This window comes from Typopeltis vanoorti, chromosome 17 (assembly GCF_054136105.1).
Source record: "Typopeltis vanoorti isolate ZY-2024b chromosome 17, IOZ_Tvanoo_1.0, whole genome shotgun sequence".
In the NCBI taxonomy this organism is placed as follows: Eukaryota; Metazoa; Arthropoda; class Arachnida; order Uropygi; family Thelyphonidae; genus Typopeltis; species Typopeltis vanoorti.
In genome coordinates, this window is record NC_143565.1 from 78383439 (window position 1) to 78410245 (window position 26807).

The following is a 26807-nucleotide window of genomic DNA, read 5'->3' on the forward strand; positions in this document are numbered from 1 at the left end:
CTCTAACTTTCAGTACCTTGGATCATGTGTGACGTCTCATAGTAGTACCCTCCCAGATGCCAGAACACGCATTAATACTGCCTAGCTGAAATGGCACCAGGTCACTGGAATGCTGTGTGGCAAGAATATACCCTGGTATCTCAAATCCAAGATCTATTGCACAGTCATCCGACTAGTTGCACTTTATGGAGCAGAGTGTTGGCCTGTAACAAAATATCACGAACAGGCACTACATGTTATGAAAATATAGATGCTCTGATGGACACCGCAATACACTTGACTAGACCATATTACAAATGATGATATCTGGAAACCCTTGGTGTTGCCCCAATTCCAGAAAAGATGAGAGAAGCAAGCCTACGATAGTATGGGCATGTGGACAGGGCTGACAAGGAATCTGTTGTAGGATGGGCCCTTACATTTAGCCCAGATGGCTGATGACCTAAAGGACACCAGAAAAAGCAATGGATGGATACCCTAAAAGAAGACATGTGGGCCATGGGTATCTGCCCTACTGATCTGCAAACTGAATGAAATGGAGGGCCAAATGCAAAACAACGGACCCTATGCCAAGTGGGACATAACAATAGGAATAAGATGTTAAATATGAAGAAAGAACAATTAAGGAGAAGAACAGAGTATATAATGAAGAAGGGTGCTGCAGTACTAGGTGCTCACAGTCAAAGATAAAATTATGTATTTATTTTGTGATACTGTGATTTCAGCAGTGAAAAGATACAATGCTCATCAGCATTACGGTACACACAAGGACCACTAATGAATATGATAATGTGATTATGAATGTGATAATGTAATAAAATTAATGTGATACTAATGATACAGCAGGATCTTAAACACAGTGATATCGAAGAATACAATGACAGGTTTAAAGATTTTGAGAAATGTGATCTCACACTAAGATTGGCTTTCCATCCACATCCAACCATATCTGATGTCTCTAGAGCACCTGAAAATTTATAAAAGGAACTGATTGAGCTCCCAGAGGAAAATATTCTGAAATATCTATTTGACAGTAAAAAAAAAAAAAAAAAAAAAAAAAAAAAAAAAAAAAAAAGAGATCTCAGTGAAATCTGGAAGAATGCTATAGAGAAGTCAAAAATGCATTAACATGCTCATATTTGCTGTCTTATTTTGGCACACTCTACTGTTGTGAATCAACATTTTCACACATGGTTCAAATAAAAAGGTGCTTGAGATCACAAATGATAAGCACTCACCTGGAAGACCAACTGAAGGTAAAGACTTCAGTTGGTCTGAAATGCTGAAACCAAATATCTGCTTCTTATCCAGCAATAATTAGCAATCTCAAATAAGTCATTAAATTATATACCATTAGTTAAATAAATTAACGTAAAGCTTGTATTCCTAGAATATAATAAAATCAAGCGTTTTTGATGAATGTGGGAATTAAATGCTTTATTAACTGTTGAGATGTTTAATTTGCAGACTTCCATTCTTGAATTATTAAATTTTTGTAAATAAATTAAACACTTGAGAGTTTTAATGTTCTGATATCGAGATTCATACTGTATACATATGACCTCTTTTTAAATTTAGCAAAATTTATTATATATGAGGTGTGTAACCTTATGAGGCATCTGCAAAGTGATATACGGCTTTCTAATGCTGCCAATGCCTAAAGGTCCCCTCCACTACTTTAGATATTGCTATTGTGGTATACTTCCTCCATGGAAATGTTCTGTTTAGTAGTGATCTTTTGAATGTCTTTCTTATCACTCCACCTTTGGCATATTTGGGAATGTACTAATGTTCTCCCTCACAATTAGCACATTATGTTTTACACATAGCCTTTATTTTCACTCTTTATTGATGCACTGGGTACAAATGGCAAAACCACAATTAGCAGGTTGAGCATGGCTAACAGTCAAGATGTAAAGACAGGAGACACTGATTTACCCTGCAGCAGGGATAGTGGAGTTTCACAGTATTAAATGTAAGGATAATGTTCCTTTTCGGTACCAGGCCATGAATGAGAATTCTTCTTATGACTGTTGCTCCTCAATCTTTTAAGGAAATCTTCTTATCAGATACTGAGGAAGTCCAACTCTGATATCACACTCTCCAGGAAAAAGTTCAAAATTTTGACACTGCATGGAGGAGTTGCTCTGAATGTTTCTTTGATTAAAATGTATCCTGAACAGTTTTTTTATTTATTTTTTAAATTTTTTTTTTTGGATGATCTCCCCCAACCCTTCTAAATAAAGATGGGTGGCATCTGCCTAGATTTGTGTTGATTTACACAAATCTGGGCAGATGTATAATTAAAAACAATAGTATGTTTGTTAGAAGCTTCACATTTTTTTTTTTTTTTTTTACTTTTCATTTCACATCAATGCTTTCTGTACTAGATTGAGCTTATTTGAGGACTCTGATATACAGCAGGATAAATTACTCACACTCGTTGCTATCTCAAGATCAATCAATTAGTGGGGGAAATAGAAGAGTAAAAAAAGATAGAAATAGAGAAGCAGAGTAAAGAAAAGAAAGAAGCAGATGAAAGAAGAGAAAGAGAGAGAGAGAGAACACATATATAGTAATCTTCTGTTACCTTCAAACAGAAGACCATAGTGTCCTAAGCCACAGTCGTGACTTTGCCTTAGCACCAAAGAAAATACCTGCTGATGAGATGGAAATATCCTTCCTATTTGGGAAGGATATTTCTTCTATCCCAAACAGGAAGGGTATTTCTAAAATTTCTATATGGCCAAAGCATCTCAGGTTTCAAGACCAGTTCATTTATGTTAGTTAACTATAACTGTTTCACTGCCTGTTTTATGGCGTCATACACTCAAGTTTATGAGGGGAAAAATCCTGCCCCCTCTATATGATACTAGATCACTTGCTTTTAATTGTCAAGCCCTAATAAAGATATCTCACAGATGGGATTAAAACCCAGAATTTTCCAGCCAAAGTCAAAATCAATGCAACATATGACATTGTATTTATTTATTTATTTTATTTTTTTAAATGGCGATTCTATCTATTAAAAGTTACAAACTTACAGCATATCAGTACTACTGCAGGTGGGCTAATGGTCAGATAATCCAGGAGCCCTGCTCTAGGTAATCCAACATGAAACTTTTTCAAGCGACCCTAAACCTCAAATAAGCAAAGTGGTTTCTTATTGACTAATAAAAATGATTTACCATCTAAAGACACTGATAATCAATCCTCCAGCCTGAGAGAGAAACCAAAGTTGCCAAAAAAAGTGAATGCTATGAAACTGTCAGGTTACTTGCAACATAAATAACATAATATGGTAGAAAACTGTTAAGTGATTCAATCTGTCAAGGTGATCCCTCCCTCCCCCACCACTACATCTACCCACAAACCTCTAATCCAGGATGAATTTCTCAGTCAACCTTAATCAAAATCAGAGCTGACTATATCCCAAATCTTGTTGGATAATGTGCTGAGCAGCACTGCTTGTGAAGGAAGCACCTTTCCACTTTATTTATCCAGGTAGGTGGAAATTCTTAAGGGAACAGAAACAATGTAAGGAACAACTATATTCTAAATATGACTAAAATGGATTATACAATCTAAGACGAAAAGATGTCTGAAGAAAATCTCACACCCATTTGCTTTTTCCATTATATCATATAAACTCCACATCTGTATTATAGATTTGGCAGTTGTGAAATCAAAGAAAGTTTTTTACACAGATTTACTTTAAAATCATAATTTGTTAAGATCTCCAGAATCTTTACAAATGCTGCTCTCACTATGGCAAAATTCCTGTTCATTGCAATTGTGAAATGTTTACAATAACTCAATCATTCTCTTCAGTGATACAAGAACTGCAAATTAGTTTAAAACAAAATAAGAAATATTTACAATTAGCTAATAAAACAGGTTCTGCACACCTCAGTTAAACCAACTGTTATGCATTCTTAATTGTTTTAAACTAGCATGAAATGCTAGGCTGACTATTCTTTCTGAAATATCTGAAAGTTAAGTAATCAATAAATAATATTTTTACAGTGCTTATTAATTTTTGTACTAAGCCAGAATCATAATTATTAAAAGCACATGTCTGTTACAAGTTGTTCATTTCAAATCCAATGCATACGACTTGTTATTACTATATGTTAATGCTTCTTAGCACTTTCAGTTTCATATGTAGTTCCCTGACAAAGACTACTGTAATGCAGGAAAATCAATAACTGAAAAAGTCACCAAAATACATAAATCAGGAATGTTTACATATGATGGGAAAAAAACATATTTGCATTACTGAATTAATCTCTAATCAAAATTAAATGGCTAATGAGACTAGAATATTGTACAATCATTTTAAAGGGTAATCAGGGAAAAGAAGGAGTAGCCATAGTATTCAAAACAAAATTTGAGGCTAATCTTCTTGAATGGCAGTCAGTCTCAAGTAGAGTAATGTGGGCAAATATGAGAATGGGGAACTGGACAATGAGACTTATTTGTGCCTATGGTCCCACAGAAGGTTCTACTAAGGTAGAAGTGGAGGAATTTTTTGACGCTTTAGAAAAAGCAACTGACACAATGAAAAAGGAAAAGTTGGTCCTTGTAGGGGATCTAAATAACAGAGTAGGAAATGATTGTCAGACATACAAAAATATTTTGGGAAAATCTGGAGAAAAGATCAAAGCTAATAATAATGGCAAATACTTGTTGTATTTCTGCTCAGAACATGAACTGGGTATTACTGAACACAATGTTCCAACATAAAAATGTGCATAAATTCACATGGAAAGAAGATGCAAGGAATAAGAAAAGGCTCACTGACTATGTTATTGTTGATAGTGATGTTTTCTCTCTGATGCAGGACACTAGAGTGTACAGAGGATTTGCAAATGGAAGTGATTACCATTTAGTCTTGAGCATGATAAAATTGAATTTTATATTGAAAAAGAAGACATGTAAGAAAGTTTTGAAGCGAATAAAAGTTGAGCAGCTCTCAGATGTGAGCTGTAGACTAATAATGTGTATTCCAACACATTATTCAAGAAAAATGAAAGAGTTTGAGAACAGGAACATATCTTGAAGAATCATGGCATGCCCTGAAGAAAACATTGCTTGATTCAGCCAGAGAGGCATGTGGTGAGGTTGTCTGCAAAGATAGAAAAATCAGCATTTTATGGTGGACACAGAAAGTTAAAGAGGCACTGAAGGAAAAGAAGAAAGCATATCAAAAATTCCTGGCAAATAAGTCAGCTTGTGTTTTTATAGAATACAGAGACGAATGTAAGAAAGCTAAACAACGTGTAAAACTAGCTGAACAAATGGGAAGACTTTGGGCAAGAACATAAAAAATAAATATCAGGGAAGTGACAAAATATTCTGGAGGCTGTTGAAACAGCTCAGAAATGGAGGAAACAGTGCTATAAGAAGGAATTATAATAAAGGTGACCTAAAAAATGGAGAAAAAGATATCCTTGATGTATGGAGTAATTACTTCAAAAAATTGCTAAACAAAACAAGCAATGACAGCACATTTGTAAAAAACACTCAATGGGCATGCAATCAGGAATACATATCCATACTTTTAGTAGAAAAAGCTTTGAAAAGCCTGAAATGTGGAAAGGCAGCTGCAGTTGTTGATATTCAACTAGAAATGCCCACGTATGGAAGTGTGGTTGCACTGCACAGGTCAGAAGGCCTGGACAGAGGGACAAAATCCAGATGATTGGAGCAGAGCTCTCATAGTACCATATATAAAAAGGAAAATAAAACTGAATGTGAGAATTACAGAGGTATTTCTCTACTGAGTGTTCCTGGTAAAATTTATACAAGAATACTTGAGAAATGGTTGAAAAGGATAGTGGAAGGGAAGATTGGTGAAGAACAATCTGGAATCAAGCCAAATAGAGGCTGTTATGATCAGATTTTCAGATTTCTCAACAAATAGTTGAGAAATCATGGGAACATAACAAAAGTCTATATTTTAGTTTTGTAGACCTGCAAAAGGCATATGACAACGTGCCAAGAGAGAAGCTATTCAAAATGCTACAGTTTTATGGTGTCAATGGGACATTATATCAAGCAATACTTAGTCTTTATTTGAGTTGTAAGTCAGCAGTTAGAATTGAAGGAAGTACATGAAGGTGGTTTAATGTTAAATCTAGTGTTCAGACAAGGAAGTAAATTATTGCCTCTGTTATTCATTATCTATATGGATCACATTATGAAGGAAAGCCATATTAAACCTAATATCAAAATTGGAGATGTTAATCTCAGCTCTTTACTTCATGCAGATGATGTTATACTTCTAAATAAATCCGCTACAAGTCTGCAAGATTCCCTGACTAAATTGAATAACTGTTGTAATAAATTTGGTATGAAAATCAGCAATAACAAGACAAAGATAATGAAAATAAGCAGAAGCATTGAAAATATCAACTGCATCATGAATAGAGAACCTATAGAACAAGTAAATCATTTCAGCTACTTAGGCACAATTTTTAATGAAGATGGTAAATTAAATATGGAAACAGACAACAGAATCTACAAAGCTGCTATGGTAGGAAGTCAAATGAATAAATTTATATGGAATAGGAGAGAAATTAGTCAAAACACTAAATTAGCTGGATACTTCAAGACAGTGTTCAAACCAATTTTAACTTAAGGATCTGAGAACTAGGTTAGAAATAAAACACTTGGCCAAAGACTAGAGACCACAGATATGTGAGTTCTGAGAAAGATTAGGGGCATGAACAGATGGCATCAGTGGCAATATCATATTAAAAACAAGGATATAATAAAAGAACTTGACATTGTTAGCATAGCTAATCTCAGGTGGTATGTCATTTAAACAGAATGGGAAAGGAAAGATTTCTCTGCCAGGTTGGCACAAAAGAGATCCAGAGGAAGACCAAGATATAAGTGGATTGATGCAGTAAAAAAGTGCCTTAGAAGACAGAAATATAAGATCTGATAATGCTGGAGTTGGAGGAAAATTGTTGATAAGAAGTTAGTTATGATGTAAGTTCTTCATGCAGTACTATCATAATATCCTGTATACCCTTTGAGGGTACATGTCAGGAATTTGATGATGACAACGAGATTTGAATCTGCATTTATGCCAGAACTGAAAACAAACTTTATAAGGTTATTTTCTAAAAGATCCTTTAAGTAGTTCATGGGGAAAACTGCTAGGTGCAATAATCACTGCTGTTCCCTTAGACTTTTCAGGAGTAATAAAGGCATATATTCAGTTGTCACATTCTGTAGTGCTGTTAAAAAAATTATAGCATGAAATGTATATGATGTATGAAAGATCATAACATTTTATAAGAAAAATATGAGAGAAATGTTTTCTGAGTCACTATTATATTGTAAATTTTATATTAAATTGTAATGGTCAATGGGGTTGAGATTTGCATTTGAATTAAGAAGAAAGTATAAGTTAAGGGGATAAAGTATTTCACATCTGGAGAAGAAGAAAGTATTTCATATCAAACAAGCAAACTGAAAAGCATGAAATCTTTATTTCATTGTTAGTTTGTGTGTGTGGGGGAGAGGGGGGATTTGCTTTAGATTAAAGGATAAGTCAAATTATTAGATTAAATGAAATTGGATCTGCTATAATGAATTTTCTTCACAAGTGCTAATACTATAAGATTTTTCAAGTCATTAGAGAGGGCAACTGATAAAGAAAATTCAAAACCCAATTCTTTTTAAAGACAACAAGAACGAGGCTTTGAGTAGGAAATGAATCCACATACAGAAATCCGTTGAGAATTTGAATTTTTTGTGAGAAAAGAACAATGTCAATAATATTAATAACTGCCTGCTCCAATCACCCAGAATTTGATCTTCTGACCAGGTCTCCTGAATTATCTAGTTGTCACTGTAACATTTATACTTCCATACTCCAGTTTCTGTTTAAATAGAAACCAAATGCCGGATGATGATGATAATTAGATGAGAATCTGTGTTTAAGCCAGAACCGAAAACAAACTTTTCAAGCATTAGAGCATTTCAATGTGATTGCATTTATCTTTGGATATTTTCTATAATTGTTCTGACTGTTTATTTCATTTAATAATATTTCAAAGTAATTACACCAGACATTGATAATCTTAATTTTTTTATCTTTTATGTAAAAGCTTCCTTTATCATCTCTGACACTATTTACATTAATCAACTTCCTTCAATTCTTAAATTTTTCAAAAGCTTCTAGAACATTTTCTTGCCTTCTTAATATTTATATCTTATAGTCTTAAATTCTTAACAAAGTCTTCCTATGATTTTAGTTTATCATTTGTATTTTTATATTTTAGTCTACACTGTACTGATAGCTGCTTGACTTTGATTCTTATAAAATCTCTTGTATACATTTTTCTTTGAAATATGTATTTAATTTTTATCCTGTTCAAAACTAAATAGTAACACCTTCCAATTTTAAATCACTCACGTGCTTTCTTGTGTCTTAGACCAGTGTGAAGATGTCACTATCAACAATAACAGTCAATAAGATGTTTCTTATTTCTTGTGTTCTCTCCATGAGAATTTATGTATTTGTGTGTGTGTGTGTGTGTGTGTGTGTGTGTGTGTGTGTGTGTGTGTGTGTGTGTGTGTGTGTGTGTGTGTGTGTGTGTGTGTGTGTGTGTGTGTGTGTGTGATTATCATATGTGCATCAGCATGATTATCAGTATTATTATCATACGGGTATCTCCATGGAGTCAGAAGACTTATCGTTAGAGATCTATTATATCTCTCCTTAAACTCATTCACTGATGACATACCCACAGCCACCTCTGGCAACCCATTCCACCCATTCACTACCCTCCAAGCAAAAAATCTAGTCCTAACACCCTTGCTAACCTCACTCTTATGTAATTTTCATAGGTGACCTCTTGTTCTCCAACTTGGCATCCATTTACTGAAAATAGTTTTTAGTGTCAATCTTATGAACCCCTTTAATAACTTAAATACTTCATTCATGTCCCCTCTTTTTAGCCTATCAGCTAATTTTTGAAACCTACAGACAATCAATCTATTCTCAGAGGGAGTTCCACAGGTCTGCCACAATTCTTTGCAAATCACCTCTGGATCCTCTCCGCAACTTCATCTCCATGGAATCCGATAGTCCAGATATGGCCTTATTAAAGTCTTAAATAGAGGAACAATAATCTCTCTATACCTGCTTGTTATTCAACAACCATGTAATCTGATGTAGTGTTCTGGTCACCTTTGCAATATACCCTCTAAACTTTAACTCCCTCCACATTCACATCCAAGTCCTTGGCCTCACCAGCCTGGTTGACCAAGTGGTTAGCATATCTGCTCTCCAGTCTACTAACTGTTTACCATATGTGCTGCCGTAATCTGTGTCCTGGTGCATTATGACCTTTGATCTTTGCATCATTAAAAAAATCAAATCAAACTAAAAAAAAAAAAAACCTTAGCTTCATCAGTTTCCTGCAGTTCAGTTCCATCAATATAGCACAGAACTTCTGATCTTCCAAAAGTGCATTAACTTACACTTAGCCAAATTAAACTGGCAGACATTTACCTTTACCCATACTGTGAGTCTGTTTAAGTCTTCCTGCAGGTTCTCCTCATAACTTTTATTTATCATTGCTTTTCCCAGTTAACATCATCAGCAAACAACTGAATATTTCCTGTCATATCATTTCCTATATTCATTGATAAAATAAACATCTCTAAAATAAAATAAATATAGAATAGAATAAAATAGATAAATAAATAAATAAAACAAAAATAAACAAACAGCCAAATGTTCACCCTGACTCTCTGCACCCTTACAGCATAACTGACGTCTTTTATCTTTGCTCCAAGAAAACACAATTTTGTCACTCTTCTCAAGGACTTCACATACCAATGAATCATCAGAGCAAATCCTATTCTTATTTTCATCTTTACTCTATCATGCTCTGCTTTCTCTCCGTGTTCTTTCATTTCTGTGTCACTATCTGCCAAGCATTTCTCCAACCACTCAATCTCACGCTGTGTTCTATGAAGAACTCCACATAAATGCACAATCTTTTCAATTACCTTATGGTCATTCTCTTCATTTTCCACAACACATCATTTGTGCTGTCACTCATACCACTTGGAACACTTTAACTATGCTAATTGCATTATCATGCATTTCATCTTTCAACTCACCACAATTGCCCTTCTTACTTTCTTCACACTTTTGGCATTTGTTCACAAAACACTTTCTACAAACATGTCCTCCAGTTTCATTCCCCTTTCCAAAAATCTCTCGCTCTGCAAAGGCCATATATTTCACACATGCTACAGCAAATGTAATCATGCACATTAAAATCATTCACCATTGTTTTGCACATCAGTGCCATGCTGCACAATACAGTGTACATGAAAGCAAATATTAAACCTTTAAAAATCAGAAAATTAAACACACTATCATGCAAATGATGCAAAAAGAATGACATTTATTAATAAATGACTTATATTGATGCTAACGACTTCCAAAAATAACTTATTTTGTGGCACCGATATTATTAGTTATGCTCTTTTTACAAAATTCCCAAAAACATTTCTCTGTGTTCTGATATTCACATTTATCTCTGATATTTAGATCACCAACAAGAACCCATTTGAGAAGTTCATCTTATTTTTTATGTTATGTTAGCTATCTTCAATTCTGCTGATGTTGATTTTGTTCCCTTTTCACTAGTGTTCTGGTTTCTTCATGAAGGGTCTCATTTAACTGGGCAACACACTAGCACATATGATATATAATCATGCCCCCCCCCAATAATGTATTCTTGAAATAAATAAGTAAATAAGATAAGGCTGAAAAATTTCTTACTTTAAACTGAATAGTCACTATAACAAATTTAATATGAAAATTTATAGTGACGATAACAAACTGAATATGTAAAAACAAATAAGAGAATATGCTAAGATGGTACTCTTGTGATCTAGTTAAATTAATTTATTCATAATAAAAGACAAATTAGTTAAAACATTAAAATAAGTATACAAGACAGTTTTGACTGTCTTGAACTTATGAATCTGTAACAGATTAGGAAGAGAAAAAAAAATGATTAAAAAAAATAAAAATACAGGCCACAGATACAAGAATGAGGAAAATAAGGAAAGCAAACAAATGGTGTTGAAAATTTATTTATCACTAGGTTAGACTATAATAGATTTAGTTTAATCCTTTATCCGAGTGAGAGCAAACAAAGTTTGCGCCTGAAAATATCTTCAGGACTAAATATATAGTGTTGTACTATCTTATCCAGTAAGTAGTGCAACACCAAGGCAACTCGTGGCAAAGGTGGAGCAAGCTACCAGGCACTTCTAACCCAGTATCTCCCATAATGCAAAACACATTTCCTATGTGGATATGTATACTGTTATGCATTAAAGGGATTGGCCATCTACCCAGACTAGTTTCGACCTTTATTGAGGTCTCTTCAGTGGGAGCCAGGCCCAGAGCTGGAGATACCAGGCAGAAGCAGTAGCAAGTCATCTGTGCCTATGGGAGTTGCCAAAAGGTTTATCACCTTTTGTAAAAATTACTCTGGATTTAGAGAAAGATGTTGAAAATTTATTTATCACTAGGTTAGACTATAATAGATTTAGTTTAATCCTTTATCCCAGTGAGAGCAAACAAAGTTTGCGCCTGAAAATATCTTCAGGACTAAATATAGTGTTGTACTATCTTATCCAGTAAGTAGTGCAACACCAAGGCAACTCGTGGCAAAGGTGGAGCAAGCTACCAGGCACTTCAAAACAATTTTGTTTTGCATTATGGGAGATACTGGGTTAGAAGTGCCTGGTAGCTTGCTCCACCTTTGCCACGAGTTGCCTTGGTGTTGCACTACTTACTGGATAAGATAGTACAACACTATATTTAGTCCTGAAGATATTTTCAGGCGCAAACTTTGTTTGCTCTCACTGGGATAAAGGATTAAACTAAATCTATTATAGTCTAACCTAGTGATAAATAAATTTTCAACATCTTTCTCTAAATCCAGAGTAATTTTTACAAAAGGTGATAAACCTTTTGGCAACTCCCATAGGCACAGATGACTTGCTACTGCTTCTGCCTGGTATCTCCAGCTCTGGGCCTGGCTCCCACTGAAGAGACCTCAATAAAGGTCGAAACTAGTCTGGGTAGATGGCCAATCCCTTTAATGCATAACAGTATACATATCCACATAGGAAATGTGTTTTGCATTATGGGAGATACTGGGTTAGAAGTGCCTGGTAGCTTGCTCCACCTTTGCCACGAGTTACAACACTATATTTAGTCCTGAAGATATTTTCAGGCGCAAACTTTGTTTGCTCTCACTGGGATAAAGGATTAAACTAAATCTATTACAAACAAATGGTGTTGGAAATTTTTTCCCACTTGGTTAGACTATAAATATAAATTTAGTTTAATCCCTTATCCAAGTGTAAGCAAACAAAGTTTGCACCTGAAGTATCTTCAGGACTGAGGCAACTCGTGGTAAAGGTGGACTAAGCCCTCATCACTTGTCTTAGTATCTCCCATAATGCAAGGCACATCTCCTTGCAGACATGTATAATGCTATGCATTAAGGGAAGGGCCACTACCCAGACCTGTTTCGACCTTTATTGAGGTCTCGTCAGTGAGAGCCAGACCCAGAGGTGGTGATACTAAGTGGAAGTAATGGAGAAGTTATATTTACCTATACAAGTTGCCAAAAGGTGTCTCACCTTATTATTAAATTACTCTAGAAAAAGATGTTAGAAGTTTTTCCCACTTGGTTAGACTATACATATAAATTTAGTTTAATCCTTTATCTAATTGTAAGCAAACAAAGTATGCACCTGAAGTATCTTCAGGACTGAGGCAACTTGTGGTATAGGTGGATTAAGCTCTCATCGCTTGTCTTAGTATCTCCTATAATGCATAGCATTATACATGTCTGCAAGGAGATGTGCTTTGCAATATGGGAGATACACTAAGACAAGTGATGAGAGCTTAGTCCACCTTTACCATGAGTTGGCTCAGTCCTGAAGATACTTCAGGTGCAAACTTTGTTTACTTACACTTGGATAAAGGATTAAACTAAATTTATATTTAATGAACAAATGGGGTAGCTGTATGTAGTTGGAGAATGAAGTAGTAGTGGAGACAGTGAGATCCATGTAGTGGAGTAAAGTAAAGTGTACTCCATGACGAGTCCTTGGAGGTCTCGTAATAATAATAAAAAACAGCAAAATTATATTAAAAACGAAGATTTATGCATATTAGATTATTAGCATTCAAGAATGTGTGAGAAGAGCCAGGAGAGCAAAACAAAACAAAAAATAATAACAATAAAGACCCAGATAAGGAGCAACATAAAATTGAACTGATGCAGTTTAGCAGTGGCAAAAGCATTTTCAAATCCAACAAAAATATCAGATTTGAAATACTGCTTCTACTTGCCAATCAAGAAGCAATGGGTTTATTTAACACCAGTTATTAGGAAGATGGCATTAGTCTTCTTGACTAAGAAGCTCATTTATTTGACACAATGGTCAGTTGGATGCACTAGTATCTGAAAATCCTGTTCAGATAATTAGCTATACAAGCACATAATCCTTATTAAAATACACAACAGGCTTGCAGCCTTTTGTCAGTGGAATTCATATAAATAAAGAAATAAATAACAACAGATTAAACACAGAATAAACTAGAAGAAAACTGTTAATAATAAGAAACTAGTAATAATGTAAACTTAATTATATAGTGCTATTACAGAATTCATATTTGATTTGTACCATAGGGTACATTTCAAGAAATAATATTTTTAACTACATGTTATAGCTTGTAAGGATAAGAATAAGGAGCCATATATAATTATTTGCAGAAGAAACTTAATTTGTTTAAAAAAAAAAATTACCTTTCTTTTGCCCATTTTTCCATTTTAGATTGAACACTCGGACTTGGAATACCAGTAGGGGTCATTTTTCCTAAGCCTAAAGGATCAAACGCACCCATAGAATAAGGGGCATAAGGTGTACTTGGGGACATCTGACTTCGCAACATATGGAGTTGACGCTCGTACATTTGACGTTGCTTTTCAAGAGCACCTAAGGATAGAAAAAATTTAAATCAAATTAGCAGTAAACAATGTCAGCTACCAGTATCTGAACAAACAAACAATTAACAATCAGTAATCAAACTTCTATCTACTGATATTTCATACTCAGCAAGGTTACATTCTACTCAAAAAAGTAGAGTGCAAAATTAAAAATCACTCATAATTTTCGAAGTTAATTTCTCCTTATTCTCTTTCAGTACTTAACTTGAAACTTGCAGTGAATATGTTTAATAGTTGTGAAAATTTATGAAGGCATGAAAATAAGCATATCAGATATGCTTATTTTTGTGGTAGATATTTTCACTGCCAAATGAGAACACCACCGCCCAACTTATTAGAAGCCTGAAGTGGCTTGATAAAAAAGTGTCCATGTCTGGCCTCTAGAGTAGGATCTGAGGCTCATGTAACCTATAATCCATCCAAGCTGTTTATACTCCACTTACAAAGTATAAGTTCAAAGCATTATGTGGATGCAATTATCACTAGAAAAAAAAAAAAATAATAAAATAAAATAATAATCTATCAGTCATTCTATTCTGGGCATGCCAACCTGGTTGATTTGGTCGAGTGGTTTAGCATATCTGTTCTCCAACCAACAGCCTGCAGGTTGGAATCCTGTGGTGGGCATGGATGTTTGTAATTGTCTTTAGGTGTAAGATAGATTTCAATGCCTAATGTGAGACCACTGCCCTGCTTCTTGGTGGCCTGAAGTGGCTTGAAAAATCTCCATGTTTGGTCTCTAGGGCAGGGTTTTTTTGGATTAAGTAAAAAAATAAAATAAATAATAAAAAATACAAAACAGTAAATAAAACAAAATAAATCCTTACCCAACGCATGGTATGAATGTACTATAGCTCTATATATAAGCCTTCCTTGGATGGAAGCCAGATTAAAAGAAATCTGCTGAATTAACCAGATAGCAGAATTTATTGAGCACAGGGATGTATACATTCTCTACTTACGGACATGTGCAATTTTGTAATTAATTAATTAATGTTATGGATTCCTTAATTTCCTGTTAGCTTTGAAAATGAAATTATTCAAAGTGAAACTTTCTTTTAAGGAAATCCATTAAATAAAAAATCATGAACAATGTTTTTTCAAGCTAGTAATACAAAGTAAACATTAAACATTAATCAGGTGCATATATCTAATGATATTTGAGTTTGTTATTTTAAATATATCTTTGTCTTTTAATATCTTTGAAATGTCAGTTATAAGGAGGGATAAAAAGATAAGAAATTATGTATTAGATTTATGATTAATAATTTACTATTAAATTATTTATCCATTTAAAACTTACTTTACATAATGAAAAAATTTTAAAGAAAAAATTACTTTATAGGTTCATCAGCCTAGATTATTCAGCTTAGGTTAACATAGTACACATTTTCATAGACATTGTTCAGTTTATGTTTCTTGAATTTGAAAACAATATTTCCAGTCACTACTCATCTAAATAAGCACTTGTGAGCTCACATTCCTCTAAATCTGTTAAAACATATGTGACAGCTATTTAACTATTTTTCACATAATAGATGAATAACTCACAGAACACCCCCCCTCTTTATTTATTCTTTCTTCTATTGTCATCTCATTTGGAACAGTCTCCCCTCTTATGGTCAAGTGGTCTAAGGTGCCAAAAACTTGATAGTAAGCTCCTTTCATGTATTATGATTGTGAATTCTGGTTCAGGAATGTTGGTGAAGGTTTGAATCCCACTCCCAACAGCTTTTTTTTTCCCTAGATATAGGAGGTGGTGATGGAGATTCAAGAAACAGTGACCAAGATTGTGACAGGTCTACACAATGCTACTCATGAAGTCAGACCAATGGTCTCCATGGATACAAAGGCTAGTTTATTACTATGATGATTCAGATGTGAGTCCTCCGTGGAATCACAAGGCTCATTGCTGGAGGCCCCTAGAAAGTTTATCATACCACTCCTTCAACCCACTGACTGTTCATGCTCTCACTACTCTATCAGGCAATGCATTCCACGATTCAATAATACTCCATGCAAAGAAATCACTCCTTATCCTCGTGCTCATAACTTCCAGGGATGGCCCCTTGTCCAGGCTCCTTCCCCTCTGTTCCACCAAACAAAAGATCTCCCCGGTGTCAACCCTGTAACTACCTCTCAACAATTTAAAATGTTTCAATCATATTACCTCTCCATTTTCTATCTACCAAACTCTACAGTCCACATTCCCTCAGCCTATGTTCATAGCTAACATTGTACTGTCCTCATGTCATCTTTGTTATCCACCTCTGCACACTTTTTTTGGTTAATTTATCCCTTTCAAATCCTGAGGACCAAATTTAAGCACAACAGTCCAGGTGTGATATGATCAGGGCTTTATAAAATGGAATGCTAACCCTTTTCTGCAGGTAAACATCCTTCTCAGTATTGCAGCAATTCTCTGAGTTACCTTCACCACCTTTGCAAGATGTTCCCCGAATTTCAAGTTTCTATCAATGTATCCCAAACTTCAAGACTTTACATTTAGCTGAATTAAACTAACACTCCCATTCTGTCCATCTGTCCAGTTTACTCAAACCCTCTCGCAGGGCTACCACACATCTACACTATTACTAATAACCCTTCCCAGCTTCATATCATCTGCAAACAACTGAATATGACCCCTGCAATCCCTTGACAATGTCAGTAATATAAAGGTTAAACAATAAAAGTCCCAGTAATGAGACCTGTGGGACCCTCTTGTAACCTTCTGCTTCCATGACACTGCTCCTTTAACTTCCTGATACCTATCAGATAGCCAATCATGAATCCAGTTCACTAATCAAACATCTAAACCTATATGCACCAATTTAAATATCAGCTTATCATGTGGTACCCTGTCAAATGCCAATCATTTCTCCAAAATCGTAACAACTACTGATAAAATACAAACTGATCTATCTATAGTTCGACACTTCCAGTCTGCTACCACTCTTATGTAATGGCTGGGCACCTTTCCCACGGTCAGAGTCAATGAAAAACCAGTCAAAGGAGATGTTAGTGCTTTTGCACATTCTCTCAAAACCTTTGGCGAAATCTATCCAGTCTCACTGCCTTATTGACATTACTCAGTATTTGAAACACACACTCTGTCTCTCTTCTTGACCTTATAAACCTTGAACACGCCATATCGCTCTAGTATTAAAACATACCTCTCTAGGATGATGTATTCAATTAAGTGTTCATTGAACAACTCCACTATGTCCTTTGCATTAGCTACTTTATTCCCATTTTTATCCAACAATGTCATTCTTCCACAATCATTTCTCTTCCTACTGGCCATATAACCAAAGAATTCCTTAGAATTTTCTTTGGATCTCAGTGAAATCTCTTTCCATATTCCAGTTTTGCCTTTCTCACCATAGTAGTCACTCTTCTGGTCTGAGTTTTATATTCTTCATGCATCTGCTCTCTACTCCTTTTCTTATATCTCTTCCATAACCTCTTTTTTACCTGCAGTTCCCAGTTGATATTGTTTGTCATCAACTTTACACCAAACTGTGTTCTCTTTTTCACTTGTACTATACAACATGTCATTGCTGTTAATAAATAGCCGTGATGATATCTTGCTCTTTCAATTCCTCCAGATATGAAACTGCCCCAAGCTCATTTTTCAGATTATTATAATCACCCGCCTTATAATTTCACATACGTTCCCTTTTCTTTGATACACCTGCATGTCTGTTCATCTTCCAATTCAAAACCACATGGTCACTCTCTCCAACTGGGGACAGATATGCCATCTCAGTTATAATCAGCATTTCTGATGCTATGACCAAATCCAAAACACTTGAAACCTTGTGTTCTTTCTACTGCATGTTACCTAAGACATATTGTCACTCAAAAATTCCAGAAATTCTATTCCTTTAATACTACATGCAGTTTCCTTTCCATAATTTATACTGTAATTAAAATATCCTATAACAATCAGCTCAACTGCATAAACATCTCCTAATCTTCACTTTCTATGCTCGGTGCTTATAGTAACACCCTATTAAGTATCTTATCCTGTCAGCCTCTACCTTGCACCACATACTTTTAAAACCATCAGTGCCATTATCCTTCAAATCCTTCACTTTGAGAGGACATAACTCATCACTTATCATAAGCAATACTCCATCACTACATTTGCTATCCTATCCTGTTGAAAAATGCTATACCCTGCTACTTCTATTCCCGTCGTTTATTTTTTAACGGTGTATATTAGAACACAGAAACTAAGTAAATAATTAATTTATTAACTTATTGCTGATATTTCGCTGGTGTTATAACCAGCATCTTCAGAGTACAAAAGCACAGTTTGTCACAATACGTGAGACTATAACAACATGGTGTAATCAACGGACTAGTTAAACAAAATTGTAGCAGCAACACAAAGACTAGAGTCCTGATTTTTGGCACCCTCTATTTGGGGGGAAAAAAAAAAAAAACAATTGTAGCTATCACATAAGACTAGAGTCAAAAAAAAAAAAAAAAAAAAAAAAAAAAAAAAAAAAAAAAAAAACCTAGTTTTTTCTTAAGATGACTGTCTCCCAGATCTTAGGCAAGTTAATACAACCATATTTGTTGAAATTTGGAGTGTGTTTCAGGGCTTCTGTCGCCTCTAAGAACAATCTCTCCGACTTGTAAGAGATTCTGTGTAGTACTTTTGTGTTTTTCCAGTTGATCCTGTGTGCAGAGGTATCGAGAGCATGGTCTGCTAGGCCTGACTTGCCATAGTGATAATTGCGGACGTATCTTTTAACGGTATATATTAGAACACAGAAACTAAGTAAATAATTAATTTATTAACTTATATTAATATTATTAATAATAATATTATTATAAGAATAATATTAATATTATTAATATATACCGTTAAAAAATAAACAATATGTTCAACGAACACATAAGTCTGTCCACACGTTATATTCCTGTCAGTACATCATCTTTTGTCAACCATGTCTCAGAGATCCCAATAATCTTTGGGGAGGCTAATGCTATCAGTGCCTCCAATTCATCATCTTTATTCCAGATAATCCTGGCATCAGTATAAAGAATTAAGGCATTGCCACTGTTTCTACCCTATCATTATCACCTCCAGACTTCACTGGATCCAGCATTACCCATTGTATTCTCCCTTATCCCAAGTGCCTATTCCCATGAGAATTCAAAAAATCGTGCCTATGTACATGGAATATTTTGGGTGTTCTATAGGTTCAGCTCCATTCAGAATGAAGCTGAAGTTTTATATATTCCTGCCCATTTTCACAGTTTTTGTCCTTTCATCTGAATAAAGCATAGAACTAAGTTTGATACTCTAATTTTAATATCAGATTTAATGCCACTTTCTTTCATAATGCGATCCATAATGATGATAAATAAGAGTGGAGATAATGTGCATTGTTGTCAAACCCCTAATTTTACATCAAACCATCTTCCTGTATTTCCTTCAGGTCTAACTACTGATTTAAATATAAAGTATGTCATGCACAGTATAATGTTACATTTACTCCATATACTTCTATTCCTGTCAATACATCATCTTTTGTCAACCATGTCTCAGAGATCCCGCTAATCTTTGGGGAGGCTAATGCTATCAGTGCCACCAATTCATTGCCTTTATTCTGGATACTCCTGGCATTAGTATAAAGAATTAAGGCATTGTCACTGTTTCTATACCTATCATTATCTCCTCCAGACTTCACTGGATTCAGCATTACCCAATGTATTCTATTTCATCTATTTCATTACCCAATAGAAGTTTGGTCATCTCAAGTCCTCTGTAATTGGATTGCCAGCTTCCTGTCTGGAAGCACACTATGTGTGGTGGTGGATGGATCCTTATCCTCTCACCATCCAACTAATGCTGGGGTTCCACATGGTTCTGTCCTCTCACCAACCCTCTTCCTACTATATATCATTGACATACTTCAACTGACCTCCAACCCAATACACAGTTTTGCAGATGACAGCACATTGCATGCCTCCCTTTCTTTTGATAAACCTTACCTCCACACAACTCACCTCAACCTACAGAACAGCAACCACCACTTCCCTCAATTCTGGTCTTCAAGCCATACTCCAATGGGGTTCAGATAACTTAGTCAATTTCAATGCTAATAAACCCCAGTATTGTCTTATTTCTCATAAAAAAAAAACATTTTCTCCAAGTATTATTTTTGACACCAAAATTTTCTAGCAATTTGAGATTTCTCTTCTTGGAATTACCCTGACAGCAAGCCACTCCTAGTATAAACAAATCACAGCTATTGCATCCTCAGCTTCTAAAAAACTAGGATTTCTCTTTTGCTCAAGATGTCACTTCACCCCTGAACAGCTGTTAACCTTATACAAATCACAAATCTGCCCAACCAATGAATATTGCTGTCATATATGGGATGGGGTCCCCAACAGCTCCATCAAAATGCTTGATTCAATACAGAAGAGAGCAATCAGACTTATTAATGACCCATCTCTTACCAACTCACTACCCCCCCCCCCCTCACACAGATGATCGGTCTCTACACTTTGTGTATTCTACAAATATTTCCATGGAAAATGTTCATCTGAAATTGCATCAATAATTCCCCCACTTAGTACTAAGCGTGCTGGAACAAGTGCAGCTGCTGCTCATCATCCCTTCACAGTGCACCTTGAAACCCACAGAACAAGTTTCTTCTCCTCCTCCTTCATCCCTGCAACTGCTGTACTATGGAACAGTCTTCCCACTGATGCATTTCCTAAGGAATACAATATACAGACTTTTAAATCAAATGTGAACAAGTACATTCTTTCCTAACTCACCACCCATACCTGGTACTAATGTACTATAGGTTGATCAACCAACCTCTCGTGTATGGACTCAACATAAAAAAAACAAAAAAAATTGTAGTAATTTGAAAAACTTTCCTCTGCACACCTTGTCATATGCCTTTTTTAGATCTACAAAACTTAAGTACAGCTCCTTGTCATTTCTCATGATTTCTCAACTATATGTCATAAAGTGAAAACCTGATCACAATTTTTATTTGGATTGAGCCCAGATTGTTCTTCTCCAAGTTTCTCTTCCACAATTTTTCTTAATCTCTTTTCAAGCATGCTTGTATAAATATTACCTGGAACACTTAGTAGAGATATTCCTCTTAATTCTCACATTCAGCTTTGTTTCCCTTGTCATAGATGGGAACTATGAAAGTTCTAATCATCTGGCATTCAACCTTCTCACTAGGCCCTCTGAAGATTTACAAAACTTTTATACCATATTAATAAGTGCAAGTTGTTGCATTTTGGAGTTCAGAAATATAAGGCTGTGTACAACATTGATGGTGCTTTACTGCAGGAAGTGGATGAGACTCAAGATCTGGAAGTGATGTCTGACAGTAGACTGAAGTTTAGAGGGAATATTGCAAATGTTGCAAAGACTGAACACCATAGTGCTGCTATGATAAGAAGTATATTAACATGTAAGGATAAGGAGATGGTTGTGCCACTGAAAAAAGCACTGGTCAGCACTTGGACTACTGTACTCAGATTTCATCACCTGGTTTTCACTATGATGTAGAAACATTGGAGAGGATCTAGAGTTGAGTGACTAAGATAATATCAAGACTCTGGATTGCAGTTTTGTGGATAGGAATCAAAGAAGTGATATGATAGAGATGTTTAAGTTAGTGAGGGAGATTTTATCAAATTAATCTAGAGGGTAGTGTAATAAGAGTAGAAGGCAAGAGGGGATAACCCCCCCCCCCCCGTTCTCCAAAAAGTGAGCTAGGACTGTCCAAGAGAAGCAAACAGCCTTTCACAAATGGTTTTTTCATACTCTGCCACTGAGACTCCAAGGTCTGGATTTTGTTTGAAAACTCATATATTTTTTTTTTCCAATAATGTTTGTATAGTTGAGTCTATAGTTTAGATTAGTTTTTTAAAATAATCAACTTTGATTATTTTAAAAACTTTTTCACATACTGTTCTTTGTCATGTGATATTCAGTTTTATTCTACTCAGCCTAACTGATAGTCACTTCCAATTTCAAATCCTCTGTACACTCTCATATCTATCTTGCATCCACAGTCAATGAGAGGGTTCTTATTTCTTTCATCTTCTCTCCACATGAACTTCTGAACATATTTATGTTAGAACATGGTGTTTGCAATGACTATTCTGTATCCTGAGCAGAAATCCAGCAGATACTGTTATCATTAGCTTTGCCCTTTTCTCCAAACTTTCCTAAAAACTTCCTGTCCTGCTGTTTAAAATTCCAACTAGGACCACTTTCTCTATTTCCTTTATGTCAGCTGCCTGCTCTAATGACAAAAAATTCCATCACTTCTTCCTTAGGAGAACTGTCTGTGAAACCACAGACACATATAAACAAATAAATTATGTGGAAAAACTTCATTTGTTCACATAACTCTACTTGAAACTGCGTAGAAAGTTTTTTTACCTTGGGTATAAAGATACCAAACAATTTTATAAACTTGGTTTTAATCCTTTTCCCCAAGTAAGCAAACAGACAAGTAAGTCAAGTTTGCACCTAAACTATGTTCAGGTCTGAGGCAACTCGTGGTAAAAGTGGAGTAAGCTCTTATCACTTTCCCTTAGTATCTCCCCTAATACAAAAGCACATCCCCTTGTGGAGATGTATGATCTTATGCATTCAAGGAAAGGGCCACTACTCAGACTGGTTTTGATCTTTATTGAGATCTCGTCAATGGGAGCCAGACCCAGAGATGCCAAGGTTGAAGTAATGCATTACTTCATATCTTACTTAGTATCTCCCCTAATGCAAAGCACTACTGGTGCTTTGCATTAGGGGAGATACTAAGGGAAAGTGATCAGAGCTTACTCCACCTTTACTACGAGTTGCCTCAGACCTGAACATAGTTCAGGTGCAAATTTGACTTACTTGTCTGTTTGCTTACTTGAGAAAAAGGACTAAAACCAAGTTTATAAAATTACTTGGTATCTTTAATGTACTTGAAACTGCCTTCCAATCAAAAAAGTTTGTCTTCATGTTTGGTGTTGAATGCCAACGCTACTCCTTTCTTTCCTTGATCGTTATTGCCTGAATACAGCGTCCTATACTTATTATTTAGTAAGATCTCACCAATTATGTCCAAGTGATACTTTTCCAGTTCTTCTGCAAGTTTGATTTCCAATCCATTAATACTCCTTATAGTGATGGTTCCTATCTTGAGTTCTTCTGCCTTTAGGTTTATTCTTCTTTTACACTTATTTATTACAATCTTATTAAAAATATTATTAAAATATATTATTAATATTAAAATATTCTTCTTCTTCTTATTGTGCTATCTTCTATCGAAGGTCAGTGACCATCTTGGCGAACAAACTGCGCTCTTGTGCTAATCTGAGCAGTTGTGCACTGCTCTTTCCTGTCCACGTCTTGATGTTGTCAAACCATGATATTCTTTATCTTCCTCTAGTTCCTTTGCCATCAATTCTTCCTACCAAAATAGTTTGTAGAAGTTGGTATTTGCTGTTTCTCATTATGTGTCCAAGATATGATGTTTTTCGTTTCTTGATTATTTGTACAAGATGTTTAGCTTTGCCAATGGATTTTAAGACATCTTCATTGGTAATTTTTTCTGTCCATGATATCTTTAGCATTCTTCTGTATAGCCACATCTCAAAGGCTTCGATTTTCTTGATGGTTGTCGCCTTCAATGTCCATGTTTCAACTCCATAGAGCAGAATAGACCACACGTAACATTTCAGCATTCGGCATCTGACTTCCATGTTTAGGTCTTTATTGCAGAATAGTGTTCTCATTTTCATGAAGGACTGCCGTGCAACTTAAATCCTTGTCTTGATATCTATTTCTGGATCCCACCGTTCATTAAGCCAGCAACCAAGATATTTATATCTTGACACTAGATCAATATTTTTCCCATTGAGTGTCAGTTTCATTGATGAGGCTGGATGTTTGCTGATGATCATGTATTTTGTCTTGTTGATGTTTATTTATTCCCATTCTTTGGCTTTCTATGTATACTCTGTCAACGAGTTTTTGGAGATCCATAATGTTATCTGCAATTAGCACGGTGTCATCTGCATATCGTAGGTTGTTAACAATCTTTCCATTTATTGTGATTCCCTCTGGACATTCTTCCAATGCTTTTTTAAAGATTACCTCTGCATATATGTTGAACAGGAGTGGTGGGAGCACACATCCTTGTCTCACTCCTCTTTTGATGTTAATATCACTGGTGGTAATGTTGTCTAATTGAACGGTAGCTGACTGATTCCAATACAGATTTGTTATTAGTCTTATGTCTTGTTCGTCTAGCCTTATTTGTTGAAGGACTTCTATTAAGTTAGTGTGTCTGACTTTGTCGAATGCTTTTTCAAAATCTATGAAACACATAAAGACAGATTTCTGTTTTTCTATGCATTTTTGTATCAATATTTGGGTACAGAAAAGGGCCTCTCTAGTACCAAAACCATTCCGAAAGCCGAATTGTGTTTCACTTAGAGTTTCTTCACATTTTCTATAAATATGATTCTGAATTACTTTCAAAAATATTTTTAATGTTTGGCTCATTAGACTAATAAGTCGGAAGTCACCACAGGAATTCGCTTTGGGTTTCTTTGGGACAGTGATAAATGTAGATTTGAGCCAATCTGATGGAAATTCATCACTTTCATATATTTTATTAAATAGTTTTTCAAGAAGTTTGATGTTATCTGGTTCTATTAATTTTAAAAATTCTGTTTGCACACCATCTGGTCCACTGGCTTTTCCTGTTTTACTTGTTTGTATAGCATTCTCTATTTCGCATTTCATGATTGCTGGTCCTTGAATGTTATCTTTTATATTTATAGGCTTCTGTCTAGTATCATTGAAAAGTTCTGTTACATATTTTATCCAAATCTGTGCTTTATTCTCTTCTTCTAGAACTATTTTTCCATTTTCGTCTCTTAGAGACACTATTTGCTTTTTCCTCAGTTTTCCGGAAATTTCATTGATTTTCTTATACAGATTGAAATTATCATGTTGTTTCTGAAGCAGTTCAATTTCAGTACATAAATTTTTCATCCAATTTTCCTTGGCTTCTTTTATTTTTTTCTTGATGATGTTATGTGTTTCTGTATACCTGGCTAGGTCTTTGTTTTTATACATTCTTCTTGTATCAATAAGAGAAAGAATCTCATCTGTCATCCATTCCTGTTGTTTTATATTATTCACATAACCTACTTCTTCAATACTTGTTGTTACGATGGCATTCTTTAAGCTATTCCAAAGAGATTCCACACTTTTATTTTCTTCTATGTTAATCTGTTGTAATCGCAGATTAAGCTGTGTCTTGGCACTTTTATTTATGTTTGGGTCTTTCAGTTTTTCTACATCAATTTTCTTTTTCTTCTTTTGTGATTTTTTAGCTGATTTTAATCTAAGACGTACTTCTGCAACTATGGGATTGTGGTCTGGTGAGATATCTGCTCCAGGATAAGTCTTTGCACTCTTTATACTACTGTGGAATCTTTTATTTATCAGTATATAATCAATTTGATTTCTGACAATATTATGTTGGTTATCTTGAGGCGATTTCCAAGTGTACAGTCTTCTTGGTGGAAGTTTAAACCAGGTATTTGCTATTGTTAGATCTTCTTCCTGACAGAATTGGACTAGGCGATCTCCTCTGTCATTTCTGGTGCCTAAGCCATGTTCGCCAACAATTTCTCCATCACCCCCTCTTCCCACTTTTGCATTGAAGTCGCCCATCACTATGTTTATATCATGTTTCTTTGTTAGGTTTTTAATCTCTTTTAGGTGTTCATAAAACTCTTCAACACCTTCTTCACTTTTGTCAGCTGTGGGTGCATAAGCTTGGATGATATTTATGTTAACGGGGTTTCCCTTAAGTTGTAACAGCATTATCCTTTCAGAAAATGGAATCCAATTTATTACTGATTTATTGATTTCTTCATCTACTATTACAGCTACACCATGTCGATGTTTGTTCTCATCATTCCCAGAGTAATACATTGTCATATTATCTTGTTGACACTTTCCAGATCCTGGCCATCTTGTCTCGCAAATTCCCAAAATCTGGATGCCCAGCCTCTTCATTTCTCTTGTGGCATTTCTTAATTTGCTAGCTTCATACAGAGTTCTGACATTCCAAGTTGCAATTTTAAAAGTGGACACCATTTTGTGATTTTTAATATAATAACAAAATATTATTAATATAAATATATTAAAATATTAAATACTATTAAAGAAATATTAAAAATATAAATCTTATTAACTGGGAGATGATTCTCTGGTTTGGATACCTTCTGTTGTTGTTCTTTCAGTCTTGAATTTTCTAATCAGTTTGTACTTGTGTTTTAAATGTTATATGCTTGAGAGAAAAGCATATTTTTAACGCACTGCCATAAATTAATCCAGAGTTCCCGTTCCAATGAAGCAGATATCAATATCTATGGGAATTTAAATGTGTTAGATTTCTCTTGGTATTGGTCATTCAGATCTTTCTTTGCTTTGTAATGAATCCTTTTTTCCCATAAAATGGCTTTAACGGCTTCTTGGAACTAATAAACTTTGGACAAAACATCATTTAACTTACACTTTACAAAAACCAAACTGTTTATATAGTGAACAATCTGACATAATGTCCTTGGCAAATAACCAATGCTTCTGTAAGTGGCCTCATCATAAAGGCCAGCTTTTTATAAGGAAATCATTCTCAACTGTCAGAC

The 26807-nt window shown here is 34.9% G+C and overlaps 1 protein-coding gene across 6 annotated transcripts in view; it reads right to left on the reverse strand.

Moving 5' to 3' along the window:
• Khc-73 (Kinesin heavy chain 73) overlaps positions 1 to 26807 on the reverse strand; it is an 842240-nt gene that overhangs the window by 385887 nt on the left and 429546 nt on the right. For all 6 annotated transcript variants that reach the window (XM_090407555.1, XM_090407554.1, XM_090407553.1 and 3 more), the window contains exon 18: positions 13881 to 14070. In XM_090407555.1, coding sequence (XP_090263681.1) covers positions 13881 to 14070 — 190 coding nt within the window. The remainder of the gene's footprint in view (positions 1 to 13880; positions 14071 to 26807) is intronic.